General features: G+C 38.4%; 1 protein-coding gene across 2 annotated transcripts in view; it reads right to left on the minus strand.

The window, feature by feature from the left end:
- Positions 1 to 2187: 2187 nt before the first annotated feature.
- NTRK2 (neurotrophic receptor tyrosine kinase 2) overlaps positions 2188 to 24917 on the minus strand; it is a 206149-nt gene continuing 183419 nt past the window's right edge. For both annotated transcript variants that reach the window (XM_052701545.1, XM_052701544.1), the window contains 2 exons: positions 8748 to 8906; positions 2188 to 7921 (listed from right to left, as the gene is read on the minus strand). In XM_052701545.1, the coding sequence (XP_052557505.1) occupies positions 7736 to 7921; positions 8748 to 8906 (345 nt within the window). In that variant the 3' untranslated portion in view covers positions 2188 to 7735. The remainder of the gene's footprint in view (positions 7922 to 8747; positions 8907 to 24917) is intronic.

The raw sequence follows: 24917 nt of genomic DNA on the forward strand, positions 1-24917 counted from the left end.
TGTTCCTGAACAATTTCCAAGTGTGTAAGCTAAGATTATTTAACCCCATTTTGTGACACACATAACAGCATGATCAGCTTGTATGTTTTTAAACAAACTCCTCCAGAAAAAAGAATCGACGGTAATAGCGCTGAACCTTCCATGATATTTGCAGTCATTGTACCATGACAAAACACTGCCTAGAAACATTGACTTCTGCATGAGGACTGACTAAAATATGTGTAAATAATTGGTTGTGTCTGTTCTATTTGTCTTTAAGCTCAGCATCTAGGGCAGCAAAAACACACATTTCTATTATTTACATCCTATTTTAAATAAAGGATTGCTCATTTACTCTCTTATCTTCTCCCATCCAGATCCTCTTTTCCTTGTATACTACTTAATAGAGATCTCTTCCAGAAAGAGCACAAGCACTGAACTCTTTCATTCTCAGCATCCCTTTTTTCCTATTCTGTCTGAAGTTCTTCCCACCAGAACCTAGAACTCAGACAAGTTAGGCTGTGGGCTGCTTTGGGATCTGCCTGATCCCATCCTAATGATATTCAGTTCTATTTTATTTTATTTTGTTTTGCCTTTCTAGTGCCAATTATTCTTCTCTGTAATGTGAACTTTCTCACTGATTTCAGAATAAATTATTATCGCCATTAAAAATACTAATGGGAGTAATCAATAGGCACTGTGAATCACTTTAAGATAATACAGTGATAAAGATGATAGATTTTTCAGTTACAGAACTGTTTAACACCAAGTCTTAATCACAAAATCACTTTGGGGATTTTGTTGAGTTTTGGCAGGAACAGGAGCAATACTTGTGTTGAATAGCCTCTCCTGGCCTTGTGGTATTTCACAGCTCTCCTCACGTAGAAGGCATCAGAAGGCTGGTGGTCCCTGGACTCTGCAGCCAGCTGAGAAGGGTGCTCAGCTGCTGGTGCACAGTGTGTCAGGGACCCTAAACACTGTAACATTAAAAAAGCTGCCTGGTCTCTCTGACACGTTTTGGACCATCAGCAAGCTCTTGTCATCCTCCTTAAAGGGTCGTCTGCTAATCCTTGTGCAGCCTGAACTAATATCTTTACCCTTACAACTGCAGTGATCTGTCACTATTTTTAAGCTCAGTCTCTGGTGTCATGGTGTTCTCATGAAGGTCGGAGAGGCAGAAAACCACACAAAACTCTTCTGCACCAAAAAGAGGTGAGCAAGTGTCATCTCCTACTGTATGCAAGTGCTCTGTCTGGGGGGGGATTGGATGAGATGTTAAGGGGCTAAAGGACACCATGGATTGGCAGTGTCTAGTTCTGCCACTGATGCACAACTCTGGCCTTAAAACCACCAGAGAAAGGGGTTGGTGGGTTGTCCTTAGGCAGCTAAACTGGGAAGGCAAGGTGATGCTTACATGGGCCAACCCTGAGAGTTTCTGCAGCTCTTGTTGCTGCCAAAAGCAATTCTTTGCAACCAAAGTTGTTTCATTTCAATATAGCAGCAACTCACTGAGTCTGAAAGACAACCATGTTTTGCTGAGAAGGCAGACAGGACATGTTTCAGCCCCTGGTTGAACACAAACAGCCAACAAAGCTTTTCAGTATGAACTGGGGGTTATTTCATAGCTTTAGACAAACTATACACTGAGGCTTCTTCTTTGTTTTTGAGCACTTACCACCAGTTCACCTCATCTCAAAGACGTATCCTGTCAGAGGGAAGCAGACACATCACAGAGTGGCTCTCACATTTCTTTAACCTTGAGGTGTTTGTTTTACATCTATAGCTGATGGAGGGTTATTCAACCATCTTACTGAACTTACTGAACTTACTGAACAGAGCTAAGTGCTCTGCATTCTGGATATTACTAATCATATTCTTTAAGGACTTAGGTTTATTGCTTTGTTAAGACTGACATGTTAAAAAGAACAAACCTTTCTCTTCTGCATTTTTAATGGAACTTCAGTTTGAGAGACACACTTTGCAAAAAGCCATAAATACTTGCAGACAACATAGAATGAATTTCTTGAAGGCCTGTTTCTGGGAAAAGATAAACAGATATTTGCAAAGCCAGCTCCCCAAATGAATGAGTTGAAATATGATTTTTGATGTGGAAAACAACGGCAACAACAACAACAACAAAAAACAAACAAACAAACCCAAAAGTCAAAACAAAACAAAAAGAATCTACCATTATATTCAGATTGAATATTTCTTTTTTTTTTTTCCTATTACTACAGGTCTCCTCTTTCATCAGCTAAGAATACAGTACCCTGGTTTTCATTCAGGGTCTTAGAATGCTTCTAATCATACCAAACCCTTCCTTAATTTCATACTTTTCAAAAAAATGGAGATAAATGAAAGCATTTCAACAAAGAAAACACGCAACACTTCATGAAAATTGTAGGTCTTAAAGTAATCATTTTATCTTTCTTTTGTATGACATTGTTTATTGTAAGACATCATTTTTATTAAATACACTGGAATACAAGAGAATTTCCATGTTGTGGAGAGAAACTGGTCACATGATTCACAAACAAAACTTTTAACACTGATACCTAGGCATCACTTCAAAATCAGCCAAGATGCAATGAAAGTTTTAAAGCAATGACTTGTTATAACAAACTGCAAAACAAGAACCACTAAATATTTGCACAGAGACATCACATTAAAAAGAAAGAAAAGGAAAAAAGAAAGAAGAAAGATAGCTCTACACACCAGGTCATAGTTTGGTGACAGTAATGAGATTTATATTTATACGTAGGTATCTTCCTCTTTATCTCACAGATATTGCGACAGAGAGAGAGATATCTAGAAATATATATATGCATAAAGTATAGGTGGAGAACAGGGCTGGGGCAAATATTTCATAATTAATTGATTATTCAATTAAGCATCAATGCTTAAGCATCAATTGCTTTTATATAAAACATTCTTAGCTGTTTTTCTTCGTTACAGAAAGATACATATAAGCTGCAATATGTAGGCCTCTGGAAAGATTTTATTTTCTTATATATTCCAATCAAATGGCCTTACTACTGGCAGCTTCTATCATCCTTGCACGAAGTACTTGGTGTTTATAAAATACCAGCCAGCCATCACTCAGAACCTTCTACAAGCAAACAAAAAAATTCCCCACAGACCTGGTCTAGAATGCATAGACGGTAAAATGATACACCCATCATTTCCCATTTCTTCTCCTGAGACATATGTTTAAAAGATGGCAAAATAGTCACTTGGTTGCTATTGTGAAATTCACAGTGTTTTCCCTGCAACATGTAGACTTTTTGTTATTTTTTTTTGTTTGTTGTTGTTTGTTTTTTTTTGCTTCATATTTATGATGAATGTAGCATCCCTCACCCACCCCCCACCCCAGCCCAAACAAAGGTCTTTTAACTAAGGCTCTTAAAGGACCTCTTGATTCACAGCAGCAGTGGTTCATCTCAGCCCTGACAAGAAAATACAACTTCGTGTGCTATCAAAACCTTCATCTTTGATTAGAAACCCTGAACTATTCACCATCGCTTCCCCGGCTCCCTCCCTCACATTTTATAGCAGTATTTGAAATTCCCTTACAGGCTGCAACAACTCAGACATAGTCTAACACATATGCACTGCATCTTATTCATCCAGTGACCTGATCATGGGTTGTTGTTTTATTTCTTTTTAAAGTGTTTTATTAAGTCTACATCTATCACAACAAAAACAGTATCTGAGAAAGGTGGGAAAGAGTATACAGGAGGAAGGCAAGAGGAAAAGAGAATGAAAAAAAAAGGAGTTAAAAGAGAAGGAGATGAAAGAAATAAAGAAATAGAAGGAAAGAAATAGGAAAGAGAAGAAGAAAGGAAATGAAAGAAAAAGTGAGCAAGAAAGAGAGAAAAAAAAGGAAAAGTGAAAAAGGAAGGAAGTAAAATATAGGCATTACTTGTTAAACCATGGACAATATACAGATATACTGGTTTACAAATCAAAATGAATGAAGTCATTTTTAAAAGGGCACGCTCCATCATGTATCATGGGGTGCTGTTGCTTTGCAAATACCTGTTCATCACCACCAGTTCTGGGTTCTGTAGATCAACTGAGAGTGAAGGACAGCGTGGCAGCTGCTGCAATTATTACTGCTGAATTTTGGCATTCTCAATGTGCTACATGTAGTGTTGCAGTCTGAATAGTCCAGCTCATGCTTGGAATTATTTCGCTACTGCAGATGAGTATAAAATGCTAATGGAGCTGCACTGTTATTCTAGGACAGCAAAAGAACAATAGCATAAACCCAGAAATGACAGTCAGTCAAACTCTACTTTTGGAGTTTGGAAGCTTATTTGTTCATTTCTTTGTGGCAAATCAACAGGTGAGATGCGAATGGAAGAAATGTTTTATGCAATTATATGGAGGAGAAAAGTGCTTGTTATATCTCTGGCATTCTAACATTGCTTCTGCTGCACACCAGTTAAAAAGTTGACTCTTAGAAACATAGAAAAAGAAACATTGAAAGAAAATGTGATTTTGGCTACTCAGCAGACTTAGTTAATTTATTAATAGCACTCTAATTATCATTTGTTATAACGTAGGTGTATGTAAATTTATACATATACACACAATCCATACATAATGTGCATGCATGTCTGCACATATAAATAAAATACAACAGACATAGGCATACATGTATATGCTGTGTGTGTGTATATATATATGCCACATGTAAGCACACATATATATTATATATATGATCAGTTCATAGCACAGTCCAGAAAGACTTTTAAAATGAGCCTGATTGTCATAGTTATTCAGTGTACACAATTTAGTGGACAGTGCAAGCATGATGAATATGCACATATACTCACCCTTTACTGGGATTTGAGAATACTTCTTCTTTTTCTCTGCTCATTCTGCTACACTTACCCACCTTTTCATGAACAAATGCAAAATATGTATAACTACTGTTTATAGCTTGTCTACTCTGATTACACAGTTTATGCGCTATCAAGAACATTAATGATATAGGTCAAGGTTACCATACTGGTGGCTCTGTAGAACATTTGGTCCTCTAGAAATTTAACATACTGCTATGTTATTGCACAATGCATTGTAACATTATTCATTTTCTGAAATGACTGCAGTGGTCTCACTAGTAAATCAAAAAGAAGATGCCAATAATTATAATTTCAAGGTTTTGCGAGTTTGGATTGTTTTGTTTTGTTTTATTTTGTTAGTGGTGATTTTTTTTTTTTTTGTATTCATTCTTTCAGTGCTTGCCAAACCCACCTGTTTGCTTTCAGGCTGGAGCCTGCTTTTCAGTAGAAAGAGCATCTCAGATGCCTTTTCCTCAAGCTCATAAGACCCTAAGATAGAACACAGCAGGCAGAAAGTCGGCATCTCTCTCTCTGTCAACTGCAGCCTTCTCCACCACACAGTATCAGTGGACAGTTTTCCACCACTGTTACTTTGAAAATCAGACTCAAATTCCTTTAAAAGACGAAACTCAAATTCTCAAGTGAATGGGTTCCAGTGGATGCTCAGTCTTTATCTAGCTTTCTATATGGATTTCCAGGACAGTCCAGATAAAATCTTAAGGCCCATTTTGTAGGAATCTTCCTCTGGCTTTTTGTGTGTTTCCAGTTCAGTAGCAATTATGAAATAACATCCTGTTATATAAAGAAATACTGAGTATGGCTTTATAGATACACTGTCATGTTTATTTGTAATGCTGCCCTTTCAATGACATTGAGAAGGGTAAAACTCCGTCGTTGTTCAATGAACTGTTTTATTCTGAAAACGTTCAAAGTCTTTATAAGCTAGCTCTAAAAGCTTCAGAAGAAAGAAAACTAAAGTACCTCAATAAATAATATATGCATGCAAATCATATATTAAATGTGTTATGAGAACACTTACAAAAATAAAATGCTTAATTTATTAAATAAAATATCCCCAACACAAAAATGAAGGACTATTTTGATCTGGCTCATACCAATCAGAAATAACAAAAACAGAAAAAGAAAACAAAGATTTTTTTTTTTGTTCTGTTTTTTTTTTTTTTTTTTTGTTGTTGTTGTTGTTGTTTTTGTTGTTTTTTTTTCTTTTTTTTTTTTTGTTTTTGTTTTTGTTTTTTTTGCAGTAACGTCCCCTCACAGAGGGAGGCAAAAGTATTGAGGAATAGATAAGGTAGGTTGTCTCTTGTAAGAATTCATATTAAAAATAATCCTAACTCTAAATTTGAAATCTTCCAACTTCCGGTTTGAAAAATAACAGATATGCCCATGCACTTGTCATCAACACAGTGGCCATGCAAAAAGTACACACACAGTGCCCATCCAACAAAAAAGAAATTATTTAAGAAAGACTGGATGTTGGTAATGACAGCACTAATACCAATACAAACATGGTGCTGAGCTCAAGGTCTTTGCACTCTGAGAAGTGAGCCATAACCTCAGAGTAATTTGTTTTCCCCAGGTATCTCACTTTATCCCCTGCCATGGCTCAAATATAACCAGTGATGTCCATGCTTTAGATTATTCATGTAGTATCAGTCTATTGTATCTGTAACATTGTAAAGGCATTTTAACATAGCTAATGTCTTTGATTATCCCCTTTCAATGAAATATAAGTTATACCATTACGAGTTTGCTATGCCTACTAAGGTGTTTTACAAGATGAGTGACAGTTTCTGCACAAAGGGCATTAATTGACAGAGACCATGCACATTTTTGCTCGCACGGTTTGAAAAAAAAGAATATGCTTCTGGACAAGCAGAGTGTAAGATACATCTGCCCCACCATCCATAGCTTGTCCTGTCTTATCAAAATCCTTAGTTTTGTTGTGCGATCCTGAAATTACTACTGTACATTAATAAGCCTAGCTTCAGCCTTTATTAAAAAAGACTTGCTGGAGAACATTTATGTACCAGTGGCATGACAATATTCTACCAGAAGACGAAGTAAGGGCATGTGTTCACTTATCACGTTGCAACATAATTACGTGCAGTGCTGGCAGCATCTTTTTCCCTTTTAACATAAACTTCTATCTGGCAATGAAAGCTACTGGCAAAGTACCTCCTTGAATCCCCTTACTCCTCAGAAAGACTCTCCAGGGAAAGTGCTAAACCTCCTCTTGCCTTCCATCAAATCATTTCAATGTTTTCAGTGGGGTTTGATGCCATCTGATCCCACAGTTCCTCCAAATAGTGGATCACACAACACTGTCTTGTTTTCATCTGGCTTTTTCTCTGCAAGGAATACTCTTCATGTAAAGAATACCAGTCTTCTTTTTCCACCCACATGCTGAAGCAAAAAAATTGAGGTGAATCCATAGAAACTCTCAGTATCTTTACAGCAGACATCACAAAGTTCGAGTCAAATATATTTTCCCTTTTTTTCATCCACATCAAAGGCATGAATACAACAAGGCATTGTTAGTTGTGATGGGCAAACTGGAGAGTCTGCTGATATAACAGATCAGGTTTTTAAGGCCTTTGTCTATGCAGAGTTACAATAATGCAGAAGCCAAATTGATTAGAAAGACAGGAAAGAAGAAAAAGATGATAGAAACTGAAAGAGGGAGAGAGAGAAAAGATACGTCTCAGTAAAGTCTAAAAAGTCAATACTGTGTCTACAGATGGAGAAGTGTACATTGCTTGCCCTTTAAAAGCTTCTCCATAACTCTGTCATTAATACTGTCAAAGTTAAGAACACATTTTAATGGAGTTCAGCGGCAGTAGAACACATTCATTCACACAGCCCATAAGAAGAAATGCTATGAGACTTTAGCCTAAAATATCCAGGTAGACTGGAGATGCCTTGGCCAAGTTCTGAAGGAGGGAATGGATTTCTTTGATGTTGAGCCTCATGTGAGGTTCCCGTTGCCAACATCCCAGCATCAAGTCATACACTTCTTTGGGGCACGTGCGAGGTCGCTGAAGAACTCGGCCCTGAGTGATGCACTCAATCACCTGCAAGAGATCAGAAGGAAAGAATCAACATAGCTGTGACAACTACATAGGTCTTATCCACAGAAGAACTAGCTGCTGATGATCACATCAGCCTCACTGGTGTCAGCCAATTCTGCGAAGGACTGTATGTCCAGGTAGATGGATGGGGAGCAGGATGCGATCCTGAAAATCACTGTAAATGTATGTTACCAAAGAGCAGTAACCTCACTGCCATCATGCATGTCCGTCCCTTTTAGTTCTAAGGAAATGATGGTCAGGAAGCATTCCCATATCTTCTTTTGCTACCCATCTCTTTACCACACTTAATCTCAGAGGATAATTTTTCACTTTGCTCACAGAAAACATCAGCACCCGTTTGTCCCTCCTTATGCCTTTTGAACGTTGCTGCGGCTAATCTCTGGAAAGGCATTACTTTTTATTCTCAGTACATTAAGAGAGCTCCTGATTCGTTACATCTATTTAATAATGCTTTTCAGTAACCACTTTTGCAATGGCATGTGTGATACTTAGCTGAAATCAGCCAAAGGCAGTAATGGAATTAACTAAGTTCCTTTTCATCACCTCATGGTCCTTCTCAAAACTGAACAATCATATACAAAACAGGAAGCTACATTCCAACCTAGTTCTGCTTGAACAAATTCCATTTTTCCACCTTGGAAGGAAAGGCTGAAAAGGAAGAAATTAAACCACAATATTTATGAAAATATAATAAATAATTGATATTAAACTTTTTGCCTGTACTAGATAAATTCACTGTTGTCTCTCTCCTATAAAAATCATAAAAAGCAAGCCTACCCACAAGCAGTTTGGAATATATTGCACAAACCTCATTGTTTGAGAGCTGGTACCATGGCTGTTTGCCATAGGTAAAGATTTCCCATAATACAACTCCCAGGCTCCAGACATCACTTTCAGTGGTGAACTTCCTGTACATAATACTTTCTGGAGGCATCCAGCGAATGGGGAGCATGGTGTGACCCCCAACCTGAGGGAAAAAAAAGGAAAAAGTTAGAGATAATTCCTCCAGATCCAATCAAGGGAGAGTATTACGATATTAAACTGGGTACATTCATTGTTTCTACTTTTCCTGTCTTTTGCCATTTGCTTCAAAGAGATTTTATTCTTAAATGGGGAGTTGTGATCCAAACTCCTCTCCTCAAATGACAGTCACTACTGTGGTAGATTTTTCAGCAGAATCTCCAAAGACACTATTTCTGAAGTACAAACTCATCTTGAAGTACAAACATTTACTTGGCAGTTCCTGACCAAGGAACTATAAATTAATTAATTTAGCCTACTTATTCACTTCAAATTAGGTGAGATTTACTCTCCATTTTAAGACTCAGGAAACTATAAATAACCTATGCAATGAAATCTGCCCTGATGATTCTCCTACAAAATCAGTGATATCAACTGAAATCCACAATGTTGCAATGGCATGTGTGATGCTTAGCTGAAATCAGCCAAAGGTAGTAATGGAATTAACTAAGTTCCTTTTCATTACCTCATGGTCCTTCTCAAAACTGAACTATCATATACAAAACAGGAAACTACATTCCAACCACAAATCAAACCGACTGAATTATGTAGTAGGATCAAAATTTACATGGTTTAATCTCTTAATTCAGATTGAAAAAAAATTACCTGTTGGTAATTTCCAAGTTGATCAATACATCTAATTACTTTTTCCCCATTAACTACGCAGTATCACGTAGCTTTACAAAATTTTCAGTCCTTTGGATATATTCTCATTTTGTAAGACATGGAACCTTGTCCCAAATCAAGTTATGTTGAATTTCCAAGGAACTTTGTACTGAATTATTGACTTTCTGAAAATCCCTTAAAGTACTTCTTTGTTTTCCAAAAATGATTCCATAAAATGTCATCAGCTAACCTTAATTTAAATCAACAAATACAATCCTTATTTCCAATTTATAAAGGATCAATTGTTCCAAATATTTCCCATTCTGACAGGACCACATCATTAAATAAATCTACTCAAGTACTTCTAAATAGTGGTACTGTGATGTAGATATATTAACATTCTGATAATTTTTACACCAAGACAGTTGTGAATATTTCCAAGGAAGTAAGAAAACAGGAAAAAATTTTCAAGGACACCAAATTTTGATTAATTATCTTTTTCCTGTGTGAAAACGTATTTACTTATGAAACCATATTTTCTCTTTCAAGGTTCTGTCAATTCAATGCATCATTTTTCCTTGTTAGATTTTTTCATATGCTATTATAAACAACATTCTTTGTTCTTATGTTAAAACAGCAAAAAGAAAGAAGACTCAATACAAGTTCATATTATTTCTAAAACACTCAGAACATCAATTTCCAGCAATTTGTCAATGATCCAGTGTTACTACAGTATACCAAAAACATAGCTATGGCTTCTAGATCTCAACTTTGTTGCATACGTTGCCGCAAGTCCATGCTACTGAAGCTGTAAAAACAGAAAGTCATGACAAAACTTTCATAGACTTTCATGCCTAGTTTTAGGCACTTTTCCCTCTACCTGAGAAATCACATGAGGAGGAATACTTTTTTCTTCAGATGTTAAACAAAAGGCAGGTTCCCAAGTTCAATGTCTGACAATGTGAATCTTCTGACTCAGCACAAGCTGCTGTCTACAGATGCTAGAGCCATTCAAAATAGGCCCTACACCTGCAGCATCTGGAGTAACTTGAAAACATAGAGGTTAGCAGTCTGTTTACAGAGAATGGATATATGCTTTTAAATGCTTTTTTCAATCAGACTGATTAGTCTTTGTGATACAGTTTATCCCTCTGACTGGCAGAATTCCTGTAAGACACATTTTTAATGATCTTTGACCAAGTTACTCAAAGATGTGGAGAGTTCAAAGTGATGCATGGAGAAAGCTCCAGTTTTCCATCTTATCATAAACTAAACTGACATAGTAACCAAACAGCTCCAAATCACCACTTTTACTACTGCCTTGAGGGACATTTCATTAGCGAGTCAGAAAAGTTAGTCCCTTTGAAACACACAGTCACATACACCCGGCCAAAGGGCAAGTGCCATTAAAAGATGATTAGTGATGAGAGGCTTTTGGTCTCATTAAATATTAAAATGGCTCTTAGGTCTGCTCATCATATAGCCTCTGTGATTGGTTGTTTTCAGCAACTTCTTTGACTCATTCCTTAAAAATTAATGAAAGCTATAAACAATAAACTAAGTCTCTCTATTTTTTCTTATTTGTCACATCCTACATTAAGAGACTTTTTAAAGAGCAATTAAAAATATCGCTCTCCAAAACTTTTCCATCATTTCCTGCTACTGAACAGCAATGTACTTGTGGTAGAGCTCTGAGTCTAGTTCCTAGTGTCATTCAGCTGCATGAATATCTCTAGAGTGATGATGAAAAATGACCATCAAATGATGGTTCTGCAATAAGCTGTAACATAACAGACTTATGTGTCTCTCTTGGTAGACCTAGTAAGACCAGCTCATCAGTACTGGTCCTCACCAGGAATTCAATTAACAAATAAGCACAAAACATAAGGCTCTTTGGTGTCTGCCCACATAGCTCCGCCTGGAGTTGTGTCCATTTCTGTTCCTGAAAGCAGAAGACTTAACTGGGAAAAACATTGTTTCAGGAATAAGAAGTTCTGAGATGTCTCCAACTCTATCATGGCCAATATCTACCATATTAAGCAAAGTTACCTCCCAAGCCTCAGACTCTTCGTGACAATAATATTTAACTTCTTTACTTCTTTGCAAAAGTACCAACACTATTATTATATGGTTTTTTTTGTTTTTTTGTTTTTTTTTTTTTTTTTTTTTTTTTTGCCAGATTTCAGTGCAACAAAGAGAGCAAACTTGTGTAACATTGAGCAACACTTGTGGCGGTCCGAGCATCTTCTGTCTCTGGTCCAAGAACATTTTCAGCTTTAACGAAGATTTCAGCAACATCAAAAACATATATCAGGGTAAGATCAAAGGCACTATTTCTAAATGCACATTTCTTTCTCTATTAGAGATCAGTGGTTACTGAGCCAACTATTACTTGGTTGTGTTAGGTACATGCTCAAAATGAAGCACGTGCTTCAGAACCTTCTTGAACTGTAGCCTGGGGCTTGACATCATAGTTCTCAGGCTGCCTGAAACAATTTGCCAGTCAAATGTGAGCTGCTTTTGGTACCTACCTGCATCCACAGCTGGTCATTAATAGCAGTGAAAAGAGGCAGAGTGCCTTTTGGCTCTTGTTGCCAACCTCTCAGCACAGTTATGGGGTATTTCCCAAGAAGGATCAATGAAAGTAAGCATGAGTATCCTGACTAAACTTCAATGGTTCTGAGTATTTAAAAGGGATGCTTTCTGTGTATAATAAAAAATGCAAGCATCTTACAGCATTCAATCCTGATGTTCACACTATAAGTGCAGTGCTGCTTGATACGTAAACAGCCATGTGCTAAGCAGACTACCACTGGAGGTGAACAACACCTTTATATTTAATCTAGATATGGTTATGACGGGTTTAAATATATTACAGTTTTAACTTAACATGCTACCACTTTAAAATGTTTTCTGTAGCTACAAAAATGCTGCAAAATGACAATTTTCTGGATACTAAGGGTAAGTTTTCTTGATGCTCACCTGAAGGAAGCTGCATTTTTTGTTCATTTTTATTTAAAATTGAATGGATCCTTCCTGTGACATAAGTATGCACTTGAAAACATCAGTTTATGCAAGCAAGCCCCTGTGTAGCCTTCTATTAACTTTACTAGCAATATTGGGCTGGAATCTAAGCCAGAAAGCCCACTGAATTAACTTTTGCAATATGCGGACTATCCACAGGGAGGAGACTGCTATGCTACATCAGTGAGCTATGATATTCTCTAAGGAGAAACTGCCACATTGCTCAATGCATGAGATGCTTTACTTCCAACAAAACAATGTTATTCCAGTTGACATCACTTTTAGCTCTCATTTGTTTTTTAATGAACTTACACTTTGAAAGACGCCAAGTGAACATACCTTGGACATTGTTTCTGCCTATTTGCAAACATCAAGCTTCAATCACCACGTCTTGAAGCTTGACGCCTAAAGCTTCCACCAAAAGCTTCCACCACTTTGAAGCAGAACGCCTAAAGCTAGAGTCAGCTGAAGTTTGCTCGCTTTCTGGCTCCATAAGTTCCATATCTGGCTTTGCAAGGTTTTTGCAAGGTATTTCTGATGCAGCAGCCTCTATTTTAAGAAGGAAACTTCCCTATAGCATGTAACCCTGTGGAAGGTGATTTTTGTTGCCCAAGACTGTACACATCCATCCATCTCTCCATCCATCCATTTAATGTAGCCATTGATTTTCAACATAAAATTCAATGGAAACATTAAGGCACATAAATATTACTACTACATGAGCCTTTATCTGACTATCATCAAGATCAAGGTAATCAATCACTGCAATTTTTGTATGTCATGTGAAAATATATCTGTGAACATGCAGCTCCAATCACTGTTTTCACTGCCACTGCCCAGTCACTGTGGGAACATAAAGACCTCTTGCCTGACATTTGTAGAGAAATTGATTCGTTCTTTTACTAAGAACAAGAAAATGAAGCCTTGTGCTCCTGCTGGGAACAAGAGGATATGAGTGGGACTGGGAGAAACCCATTTTTTTTATGTGGAAGAAACAGACTGTTTCCAAATCCACAGACTGTGTTTGTGAGTACACAGATAAGATAGAAGGTAAGGACCAGGAAAGGTGCAAGAAATGTGTAAAGATGGTGTCTCAATTCACAGCAGGTTCATCCCTCACTCATTCATACTTGGAAGAGAGGGAGGGATGAGTGGATAACCCACTTCTGCAAAGCATGCCAGCTGCAGCCCAGGCTTACCATAGTGACAGTGTGAGCTGTGGTGCTGAGATTGCTACATAGGGATTCATGACTCCTGAGCCATGCATCAGGATGCTTGCAGGATAATCAAAGATGAAGGTCCAACTGGTATAATCTCTCTTTCCATTAAATGATAGTGGTCATATATGAGAGGCTTCAGCTCTCTGTGAGTGCACCAGCCTCCGACTTTTGCAAGTGCTGTACTGTTTTCCCTAATTTTCAATTTCCAGCTTACAGTAGATGATTATGCTGAATTCATGCAGTAAAAAATACAGCAATCAATTGCATAGATTTGGAAACCAGACTTCGTTATTTATGCTCACCATTTGCAGATTCCCATGATTCTCTCACATAGATTCATAGAATCATAGAATCACAAGGTTGGAAAGGATCCTACAACCCATCTAGTCCAACCATCCTCCCATTACCACTGCTACTACAAGCACTAAACCATATCTTGTAGCTCCTCATCCAGATGCCTCTTGAACACTGACAGGAATGGAGACTCTACCACCTCCCTGGACAGCCATTCCAGTGCCTAACCACTCTCTGAGAGAATGTGACACTGCAGCAGTGTGTGACAGTGGCTTGTTTGTCCATTCTCTGAAAACCAGTGCTATTTTAGCAACAGTAGAAACAGTAATCTGTTTACTCGCTCAGTCTTATGAAGCTGAATGCCTAACCCTTGGGTTTCAGCGTTGACCCTGCCCAATACGCTGTTTAGCCTGACTGCTGCACACATCTTTACAGTGTCCCTCTGGTTACAAGCGGAGGGCAAGCCTTTTGCAAATCAGGATGGTTGTCATGAAAGCGACAACACCGCCCAGCATTTGCTTAAAATAACTACATGTGACAAGTACATTCCTGGTGTCCTTAATGCAGCTTGATCTTAATTTGTTAAACTGGAACTACACTGCATCATTTACTTGCTCTAATAAAGCATCCTAGAAACTTGAGACTACAGCATTTCAAGGTAGTTTTCACATTTTGTGTTTTGGTCTTCTGAATTGTTTCCCTGTATCATGGGCTGCAATGCTATGTAACTGCAATGATATGTTCTCGGCAAAGATTAGCATGTCTTGCTGTTAAAACCAAAACCCTCTCCTCTCTTGGTGAACCTCTGCTCTTTCCTCCTAATAAAATCCGGGAAAACGTTTCTCACAGCACAAGAAAAAATCAATAATTGTTATTTTCATTTCTTCTATGCCATGGCCTTACAGACAAAGTCAATGTCTCCTCTTTAACTATCATCAGTCTTGCCATACCCACTTGCAGAAAAGCAATATATTATTTTCACGATCTCAGTCTGGATGATAAGCCATACCACTGCAGCTCACGAGGTTATGAATTATGAAATAACTTATGAAGATTGTATGCCAACAACTGAATATGTTTTCACTTCCATTTTTAACACTGCTTTACCTCATTTTTGTTCAAGAGGGGCTCATGTCTATAGTTCTTAATTCTTCCACTGGTATTGGTACAGAAAAAAACAAAACAATGTCCAGAATAACATTTATTACAATGTACATTCTCTCCAGTTGTGGAACTTGAGTTCAATATTGTGTGTCAGCTTTGTGCCACTGGAGATAAAATTCTACTCATTAGTCTCAGTGAAACTGTAAGTAGCATGGAGAAGATGGAGAAGAAACAACTGCTAGCAGCCTTATGTAACATAAGAACCACAAAAAAAAGAAATTAAATTTGTAGATGGCAGGATTTGTAACAGATAAAAACAAGCACTCGGTCATGTAACAAACGGTTGCTTATGGAATTCATTGCCACAAGATACTGCAAGCAGCCAAGTTTTAGCTGGGATCAAAAAGTGATTAAGCACACGCATGGAGGATAAAATCTGACAAGGGCTATCTAACATGATGATAACATCTCTGGCCCAGAAAATGTCTGAGCAGTGGAGTGCTGGAGGCTAACAGAGTACACGAAGGAAATGTTACTACATACTTACCTTTTCTTAACCTTTCACAGGCTTCTGTTACTCACACAATCCTGAAGAAGGGCCTTTTGAAAAGCAGTTGTTGTGCCCCTACATTTTCAAAGTGAGGTTTTTAATCAAATGTCTCAGCAAAGCTTCAGGAGCACTAAAAATAATTATGCCAAAAGGGTGGAATGATGGAAATTAACTAGATGAAATTGCCTGTGAATGATCCATTGTATCTTATAATTCAGCTTCTTCCAAAGTCTTTTAAAATTCTAAGTTGAAAAGATGTACAATGTCTTTCATTGTGTTTTGCACACCACAGTATCATAATGGGTCAGTCAACCATAATGCATAATTAACAATGTGTAGTAGTTAAATCATTATGGGGAACTTAACCTTCCAAGAAAGTAATATGAAGTACCCTTGAGGTAAGATCAGACAAGTGCTGAAGAGGGTGACATGATTCATATTTCTGATTAAAAGAAAAATTTCTGAGTCAAAGGGACAGAAAGAAAATTAACCCTGTAGAAATCTGCAGCACTCAGACATAGCAGATTACAGCTCTTGAGTGCTTCAGGATAAAGGGTCTATGAACACACAAAAAAAAATCTATTTCTTTAGAGTATCATTTCTTTTGCTTTCAGATAAGAATAATTTCTAGACATAAACAATAAATTATAATTGAAGTGAAATCAAAAGGAGGAATACTGTGTTAAATTAACAGGAAAGGTAACTGGTTCAGTGGACATCTGGATTCATTTCTGAAGCTGAGAATATGCGACTCTGGAGAAAAAGCAGAGAGATATAAGACTTGGAAAAGCTGGCCCGTGGAAGCAGATGGTCCATTTTTTCTAGAACAAACTTGTATTCTTTCACCTTGCCATATCAAAGTTATGCAACAGCATACTGTTACTGTTCATTCTGATGTCATGCATGACTGAAAACTCAGAATATTGAGCTCATAGGAAGTCCTGTGTTTTGCTCTAAAAATGTGGATGCTGTAACACTTGTACTTCTACCCTAGTACTATTCCCATTTGAGCACCTGAGTGTCTGCTGCTCAGACCTCTGGATGAAGAGAGATATCAGGTACCAGGAGACAGCTGAAACAGCACATTAAAATCCCCACAGGCTCTGAGGGACTCATACAATGTGTCCAAGGCAACAGTGAAACAATTTTTAATGCAATATTAATGAACAACAGCTATGATCTTTCTGATTTTCAAAGCAAACAATTACAAACATAAAATTTCGCTTTTTCAATTAACCCCATGGAGTCTGGGATAGCAGGGACAAAGACATTTTAAAACCAATCTTAATGTGCAATGGAAGACGACTCTACAAGTCTCTACTATACTCAAAGTTTGTGTTGAGAAGAGATGCTAACTATCAATATCAGTGCACAGTCAACATCAATAAGTACCAAGTACATTAGTGCAGACTCTGAAAGTCAGTTTATATTCAGTATGAAATCTCTGCACCTAAAATAGTCTGAAAACTATCTCTCAAGATCAAAACCCTTTTCCATATTTTTTTCAATTTTACTGTAGGTTAATGTAATGTAATGTCTGTCTCTATTGGTCATGTCAAATTGCATCATGAGAGGTGAGGGGAGAAACAGAACTTGGTTTGTTGCTTTATCTCTCACTTGTGAGTCACAAAAGTATTTCCGTAATGTATACCGCATGGGAGCACCATCATTCTTACTTGAAATACCTCAGATTGTCAAGTTTTTTCAGTGTTGATGAAACTCTTTTCCTGGTTGGTTAATTTACTGTATGGCCTACAAACACCAATTTAGAAAACTGTCACAGTATACGAGGCAATTAAATGGGCAGAATCTTTAGATTCACGAATCCTAAAAATACTAATCTACTAATCTACTGAGTTCCCATGTCTTTCCCATAAAATAAGGAAGTTGTTTTGAACCATTAGTGCAAAAGGGAAGTCAGTCATTTCATGTCAGCAATTTCAGTTTGTACACAGACTATGTATATGGAGCTATGCAAGACATGTCAGATGAAATCTGCCAAGTACAACACGAAGAGTGTTCAGAGATGCACTCCAGTGGGAAGTATGAAGAAGGCAGATCTTGGCTTCATGAATTCAAAGGAAGAAAATTATCCTTAATATTTCGGAGAATTAGTAAATTCTTATTTTCTGTGCAGATCTCTGCATGCCTAAAGAGCAAGTAATCATTACCTCCATTACAATCCTGACCTGTTTTCAGTGCCCACACTGAGAATGTCTACATTAATGCTATCAGCAAGGTAGTGTATGCAGCTAGTCACCTACATCAGCAAGGATCTGAGAGAGGAAAAACTATGCTGCTGCCCAGCTAGGTGCCAATAAACAAACTAATGGCACAGGCTTTGCCATTTTCCTTCTCTTTTACAGTCTTGCTAATGCCTTTTGATTCTTTATTGTTTTCTTTCCGCTAATTCTAGTTTTTAACCCCTTACTAGTACTACAGTATCACTCTATTACACAATATATAATAAGATCAAACAGTACACAATCTGGTCATTAAAATTACCAATAACTGCTAGTGCGAAAAAATGCTTCTTCCTATGAGATTTGAAAATTCTATGCTAATCTTACCTAATTCATATCGTGAAATATTCCTCAAGACATGCTTGAAATATTGCACAAGAGTCAATGTATAACTCAAGCAGCGATTAAAACTTTAAACTTCTAGAGCTATTAGCTCTTCTGTTTATACCTGCAGAAGGCTTAGATCCATGAATTTGATTGACATCTCCGACATAAAGCTTGTTGAACTGGTTCATTACTAGAGGATCTTAAGACACAGAGGAAGATCACAGTCACCCCTGAAGGGCTTTTGGACTCTACATAAGTGCTGCTGCATCTCAGGTAAGGGCCATCTGGACTTTCACACCACATTATAGATTGTACAGTGTACTCTTCACATCCTTCACCAAATGCTGGTCATACATGGTCAAAGGAGAAGATATGAGTGAGAAGGAAGTGTCCAGCTACACCTTGCTTTTCCATCACATATACCCCATGGCAGCATTCTGGAAAATACATTCCTTAAATATGAATGTCTCAAGTTGCTAAGATGAAACTCTTCCATTAGTTTGGGTTTTTCTGAGATTGCTTACAATCCCAGTATTTTGCTCAGTGAAGGAATAATTTGCACTAGGTCTCCCATATCAGACTGTTTGAAAATATGGCACTGTAGATCACATTTAAACAAGGCTGGCATTAGACCTACTCTTGTACAGTGCCTAGGTCAATGAAATCCTGATCTGTGCGTTAAGCTCCTCCACACTTTGTAATACAAGTATTACATAATAATAAAAAACTGTTTTTAAGGCCACATGTTAAAAGTTATAAATGGGCTTTCTTTAACTTGGTTATATGATAGTGGGTTAGTGTAACCCTACTAATGTTTATGAGTCTTAGGTATTTCAAAATATTTTGCATCTGCTTCACAGGAAAACTTTTGAAATATTACTGCATAAAAAACAGAATTTCCTTTTAAAGCCATGCTACTTTCATGACATTATTTGGATATGATTAGGGTGAGCCATATAGAGTGTTATCAAGTGCACTCAATGATGTTTTTATTAAAACGTTATGCGCTTCATGCCTCCATGCGTAGTGTTCCTTGTTTTCTTGCCAGACAAACCTATTATTCTTTCTGTACATCAGACTGACACCTTGACTAATCCGAGTCCTCGCTTTTATGTATATTTCCAATATAATTTTCAATGGATCTTGTATCCATCAGTCTATTTTAATTTTTTGCTTCACCCTAGTGTACTGAAGAGATTGATTCTGAGGTCCTTATTAGCCTTGTCCCTGTACCTAGAATGTAATCACTTTTCTTTTCTTTTCTTTTCTTTTCTTTTCTTTTCTTTTCTTTTCTTTTCTTTTCTTTTCTTTTCTTTTCTTTTCTTTTCTTTTCTTTTCTTTTCTTTTCTTTTCTTTTCTTTTCTTTTCTTTTCTTTTCTTTTCTTTTCTTTTCTTTTCTTTTCTTTTCTTTTCTTTTCTTTTCTTTTCTTTTCTTTTCTTTTTTCTTTTCTTCTGTTGGATAGGAGTCTCCATTCAGAAAACATGAGTCACTGAGCAAACTAGAAGGCACTCATTAACAAAAAGGAGATGCACCACTACATTCTCTCCTGATAGGATAACAGAATCCCAGAATCCCAGAATGGCCCAGGTTGGAAGGGACCTCAAGGATCATGAATTTCCAACCCCCCCCTGCCATACGTAGGGCCACCAATCTCCCCATTTAATACTAGACCAGACTGCCCAGGGCCCCATCCAATCTGGCCTTGAACACCTCCAGGAACAGGGCATCCACAACCTCTCTGGGCAGCCTGTTCCAGCACCTCACTACTCTCTCTGTCAAGAATTTCCCCCTGGCATCCAACCTAAATCTTGCCTCCCTCAAAACTGTTTCCTCTTGTCCTGCTGTTATCTACCCTTTCAAAGAGTTGATTCTCCTCCTGTTTGTAGGCTCCCTTTAGGTACTGAAAGGCTGCAATGAGGTCACCCCACAGCCTTCTTTTCTCCAGGCTGAACAAGCCCAGGTCCCTCAGCCTGTCTTTATAGGGCAGGTGCTCCAGCCCCCCTGATCATCTTCGTGGCTCTCCTCTGGACCCTCTCCAACAGCTCCCTGTCTTTCTTGTACTGGGGGCTCCAGACCTGGACACAGTACTCTGGATGGAGCCTGACAAGAGCAGAGTAGAGAGGTACAATCACCTCCCTGTCCCTCCTGGCCACCCTGCTTCTGATGGAGCCCAGGATACCATTTGCTTTCCAAGCTGCAAGAGCACACTGCTGCCTCATGTTAAGTTTTTCATCCATCAGGACCCCCACATCCTTCCCTACAGGGTCTATGTTCCTCACATCATAACAATTCTGAGTTTGGAAACCCAAAGCATTACACAGGACCCATTCTGTATGTTTGCTCCAGCTTCTGAAACAAGTGTTATTATCCAAGTCTCATGTTCAATGTACGGGTTGGCTTAATATTAGCTAGCTAATAATGCTGACAAAATAGTGCCTTGCTGGCATTTTAACTCCATGTAAATATTGACATTTTAAATTAATGTCTTCCAAGTTATTGAATTGTGGATTTGATTTGTTTTCATTTAAATGTTCAAATCTTTTGAGACCTTTGCACAGTTTTCTGCAAAAGGGACTAGGTTGTCTGCTGCTGAGAACTATGAACATTGTAGTGAGGAAATGGAATTAATACAAGTTTATGAAGACTCCATCATAAAATGTCATTAAATCTTGATACATTACTTACATCTGGTTATATATAGGATGTCTTTTTACAATAGTAAATAGTAAATTAAATAGTGCAATAATAAATGCACTGTAGTATATTTGCTAAGGGTACCTAACTCTTAATGAGACCTTACCATCATCATAACTTCCTGAAGGGAGATTGTGATGAGGAGAGGTTTGGTCTCTTCTCCCAGGTAACAAACAGGAAATGGTAACAAGTTGTGCCAAAAGAGATCTAGATTAGACATAAGGAAAAACTTTTTTTTCTCTCAGAGAGTGGTCAGGCACTGGAATGGCCTGCTCAGGGAGGTGGAGGAGTCACCATCACTGGCAGTATTTAAAAGGCTTCTGGATGAGGAGCTACGAGATATGGCTTAGTGTTTATGGTAGTGATGGTATGGGAGGATGGTTAGACTAGATGACCTTGTGATTCTGATTCTATGATTCTGTTCACAATCAACACAATATCTTTGATGAAAAAGGAGAAATGGGTTCCATTTTCTGTGAGAATTGTTGAGCTAGGGAAACAGTCAAGTGGGTGTTAATTATTTAAAAGCATGTTTTATCAGACAACAATTACATCTGACAATTCCTAAATGAAACTCAATCCAATTTCTTGCTCTTTAATGCAGACAGCTTCCCAACATCCATGTCCTCCCTCTGGCAATCCTGACACAAAAATAGCAAGAAGAAGTTATCTTCTTCAAGACTGTCTTATCCTTAAAGAAAGCAAGGGAAACTTCCCTGTTGAATTTACCTAAGATGATGAGCACTTGCCCAAATTAGGCCATCTTACTCTAATAGGGACTTCTTTATGCTCAGTAGGATCAGTTTAACTAAGAAGCCTCTAGTAAAAAAAAGTAACAACAGCCTTGCTCTGGAGAGCGGGGAAAAGGAAACAGATGAGTATCAACAAAAAAGAGGATACCTAGATAAGAGGAAGAAAAGATGAGCAAGAGTTTGGGGAAAAAAAAAAATGGTCATGACAGAAGACTAGTTCATGTGGAAATGATGTATTCCATTCCATTACAATCTATCTATTGCAGAATCACAGAATTGTAGGGGCTGGAAGGGACCTCCAGAGATCATCGAGTCCAATCCCCAAAGTGGTTGCACTGGTTTCCATCACTCAAATAATTAGCAGCAAGCATTGTCCTGGATATAACCCTCTTATCGTGCTCACTCCTTTTCTGGACAGGCTGAAGGTTGGAAAGTACTCTTTCAGACCCAGTCTTATATGTACCTTTCAGATCAGCATTACTACTCCACTTGTAACAATCAGTAACAACCTCCTGCATTAGGTGACTTACAGTCAAAACACTGCCAAGTTATGAGACGCCGCAACCTTTTTCTGCTTCAGTGAAAGGAATGCAATATTCAGAATGATCACTGCTAAAAAGAATGCAATGTTCAGAATAAGTGCATCATTTCATCTCTCCAGCATGTAGAACACAAAAAAAATGCAGAGTTGGTAATTTATTTTTCCTCTAGGACAGAGAGGTGGGGAATGAAATAGAGTAAAGTAGAATTGGTTCCTTCTCTAAGATAACACAGAGAGCTTTCCACTGCCCTGCAGGATCCCACAAACCCTTACCAGCAGGAGAGAAGTCCGACTTCCATGGGCTCTTGAGGGACTTCACAGTTCATGTGTGACTGTCAGAAAGTCCTCATGGAATTGGGCTTTTCAGGTGTCACTGCCATAAGCAAGGCTTTCTCCTGTTTCAGGCAGTACTACCTACCAGAGTAAGCCTCCCGGCTTTCTGCAGGTGAAACTTGGAGGTCTGGGGAAAAGATGCCAAAACTTTGATTGACCCTAAGCTTCTAGGACTCTTGGGATTGTATCTGCTACCACGTGGAGTTGCTCCCACCAAAATAGTTATTCTATTTGCATTCTATCTTGTGGCAAAACTTTTGTCTATTCTTTCTTTGTATCAGGAATTTTATTTTTGAAATCTAACACTCGGACAATGGTCTTTCATCATTACTAGCCATTAACTTATTCTCATTTTAAATTGTAATACACAACCAGGAATGTCTGCATCTACTAATATCTTTATTATTTCTGTCCAGGATTAGCATTCTGTGATCATGTTCCATCACTGTGCATGAAACCATTTATTTTTGGCTAGGCAAGGCCAGGCCTTGGAAGACACGATGTTCTCAAAGGACAAGAGAAGAAATATACACCTGCTGCAATAGGATAGGTACTGATCTCTGTAAGGTATTTGCCAAAATTTGTTTCCAGAATGCTTCATTTTAACATGTTAAAATCACAGAAACGCCTTATCATTAGTATTGTCAAGACTGTTAATATTTTAAAAATTAAACATTTAATATTTTAATGGTAACCTCAGTGCTACAAAATACAATCACTGGTAATTTTGAGAAGAATGGGTATTATGTACACAGAGAAAGAGAAAAATGCACTTAGATGAAATATAGGGCTGTATCTCTGAGTGTGAACTGAGTTGTAGAATTTAACCTTTTTCTACTATTCCAAAGAAAATAAAAATGTTTTTATATCGTGCATTGGTATCCCGAAGTAATCCATGTGGAAATGGGCCCTAGAATTTTTAGTTCTATGTTCCCATACTGTCTCTCAGCACTGGACAGAAAAGGATCTGTTTGTGCATGTCCAGAGGAGAGCCACAAAAGTGATCCACAGCATGGAATATTTCCCCTGTGAAGCCAGGCTGAGAGAGAGCTGGGGCTGTTCAGCTTGGAGAAGAGAAGGCTCCGAGTTGACCTCATAGCAGCCTTTCAGCATCTAAGGAAGAGGCACAAAAAGGAAGGGGGCACTCTTTAGCAGAGTCTTTTGTGACAGGATAAGGGAAATGATTTCAAACAAAAAGAGGGGAGATTCAGATTGGACGTAAGGAAGAAGTCTTTACAGTGAAGTTGGTGAAGCACTGGAACAGGTTGTCTGGAGAGATGGTGGATGCTTTGTCCTTGGAGACACTGAAGGCCAGGCTGGGCTGGTTTCATCAGCCTGATCTCTTGTGACTGACTGACCCACTTGGTGGATGTGGGAAAGGTTGTTAACATAGTCTATCTAGACTTCAGCCAAAGCCTTTTACACTGGACCTCACATTATTCTCCTGGAGAAGCTGACAGCCCACGGCTTGCACAGATTCACTCTTCACTGGGTAAAGAACTAGTTGGGTGGCTGGACCCAGAGAGTGGTGGTGAATGGAGTTAAGTCACATAGAGACTAGTCTATGAGTGATGTTCCCCATTAGTCAGTACTGGGACCTGTGCTGTCAATATCTTTATTGATGAGGGGATTGACTGCCCTCAGTAAGTCTGCAGATTACTCCAAGCAGGGAGGAAATGTCAGTCTGCCTGAGGGTAAGGTGCTACAGACATCTGGATAGGCTGGATTGCTGGGCTCAGGCCAATGAGATGAAGTTCAACAGATCCAAATGCCAGGCCCTTTGACCACAATCTCAGGCAATGCTACAGGCTTGGGGCAATGTGTGGAAGAAATGGACCTGGGGGTACTGGTAGATGCTCAGCTGAACAAGAGCCAGCCGTGTGCCCCGGTGGCCAAGAAGGCCAGTGATATCCTGGCTTCTATCAGAAATAGTATTGCCAGAAGGAGCATGGAGGTAATCTCCCTCTGTTCACAGCTCTGGTGAGGCTGCACCTTGAGTACTGTATTTACTTTTGGGTCCCCCACTTCAAGAAAGACCTTAAGGTCCTGAAACATGTCCAGAGAAGGGCAACAAAACTAGTGAGTCATCTGGAACACAAGTCTTCTGAGGAGCAGCTGAGGGAAGTGGGATTGTATAGTCTGGAGAAGAGGAGGCTCAGAAGGAGACCTTATAGCTTTAGAAATAGGACCAGACGAAATGGCCTTAAGTTGCACTGGGAGGTTCAGGTTGGATGTTAGCAAAAATTTCTTTGAAAGAGTGGTCAAGCAT

This window comes from Tympanuchus pallidicinctus, unplaced genomic scaffold (genome assembly GCF_026119805.1).
Source record: "Tympanuchus pallidicinctus isolate F22 unplaced genomic scaffold, pur_lepc_1.0 scaffold4, whole genome shotgun sequence".
NCBI classification, from domain to species: Eukaryota; Metazoa; Chordata; class Aves; order Galliformes; family Phasianidae; genus Tympanuchus; species Tympanuchus pallidicinctus.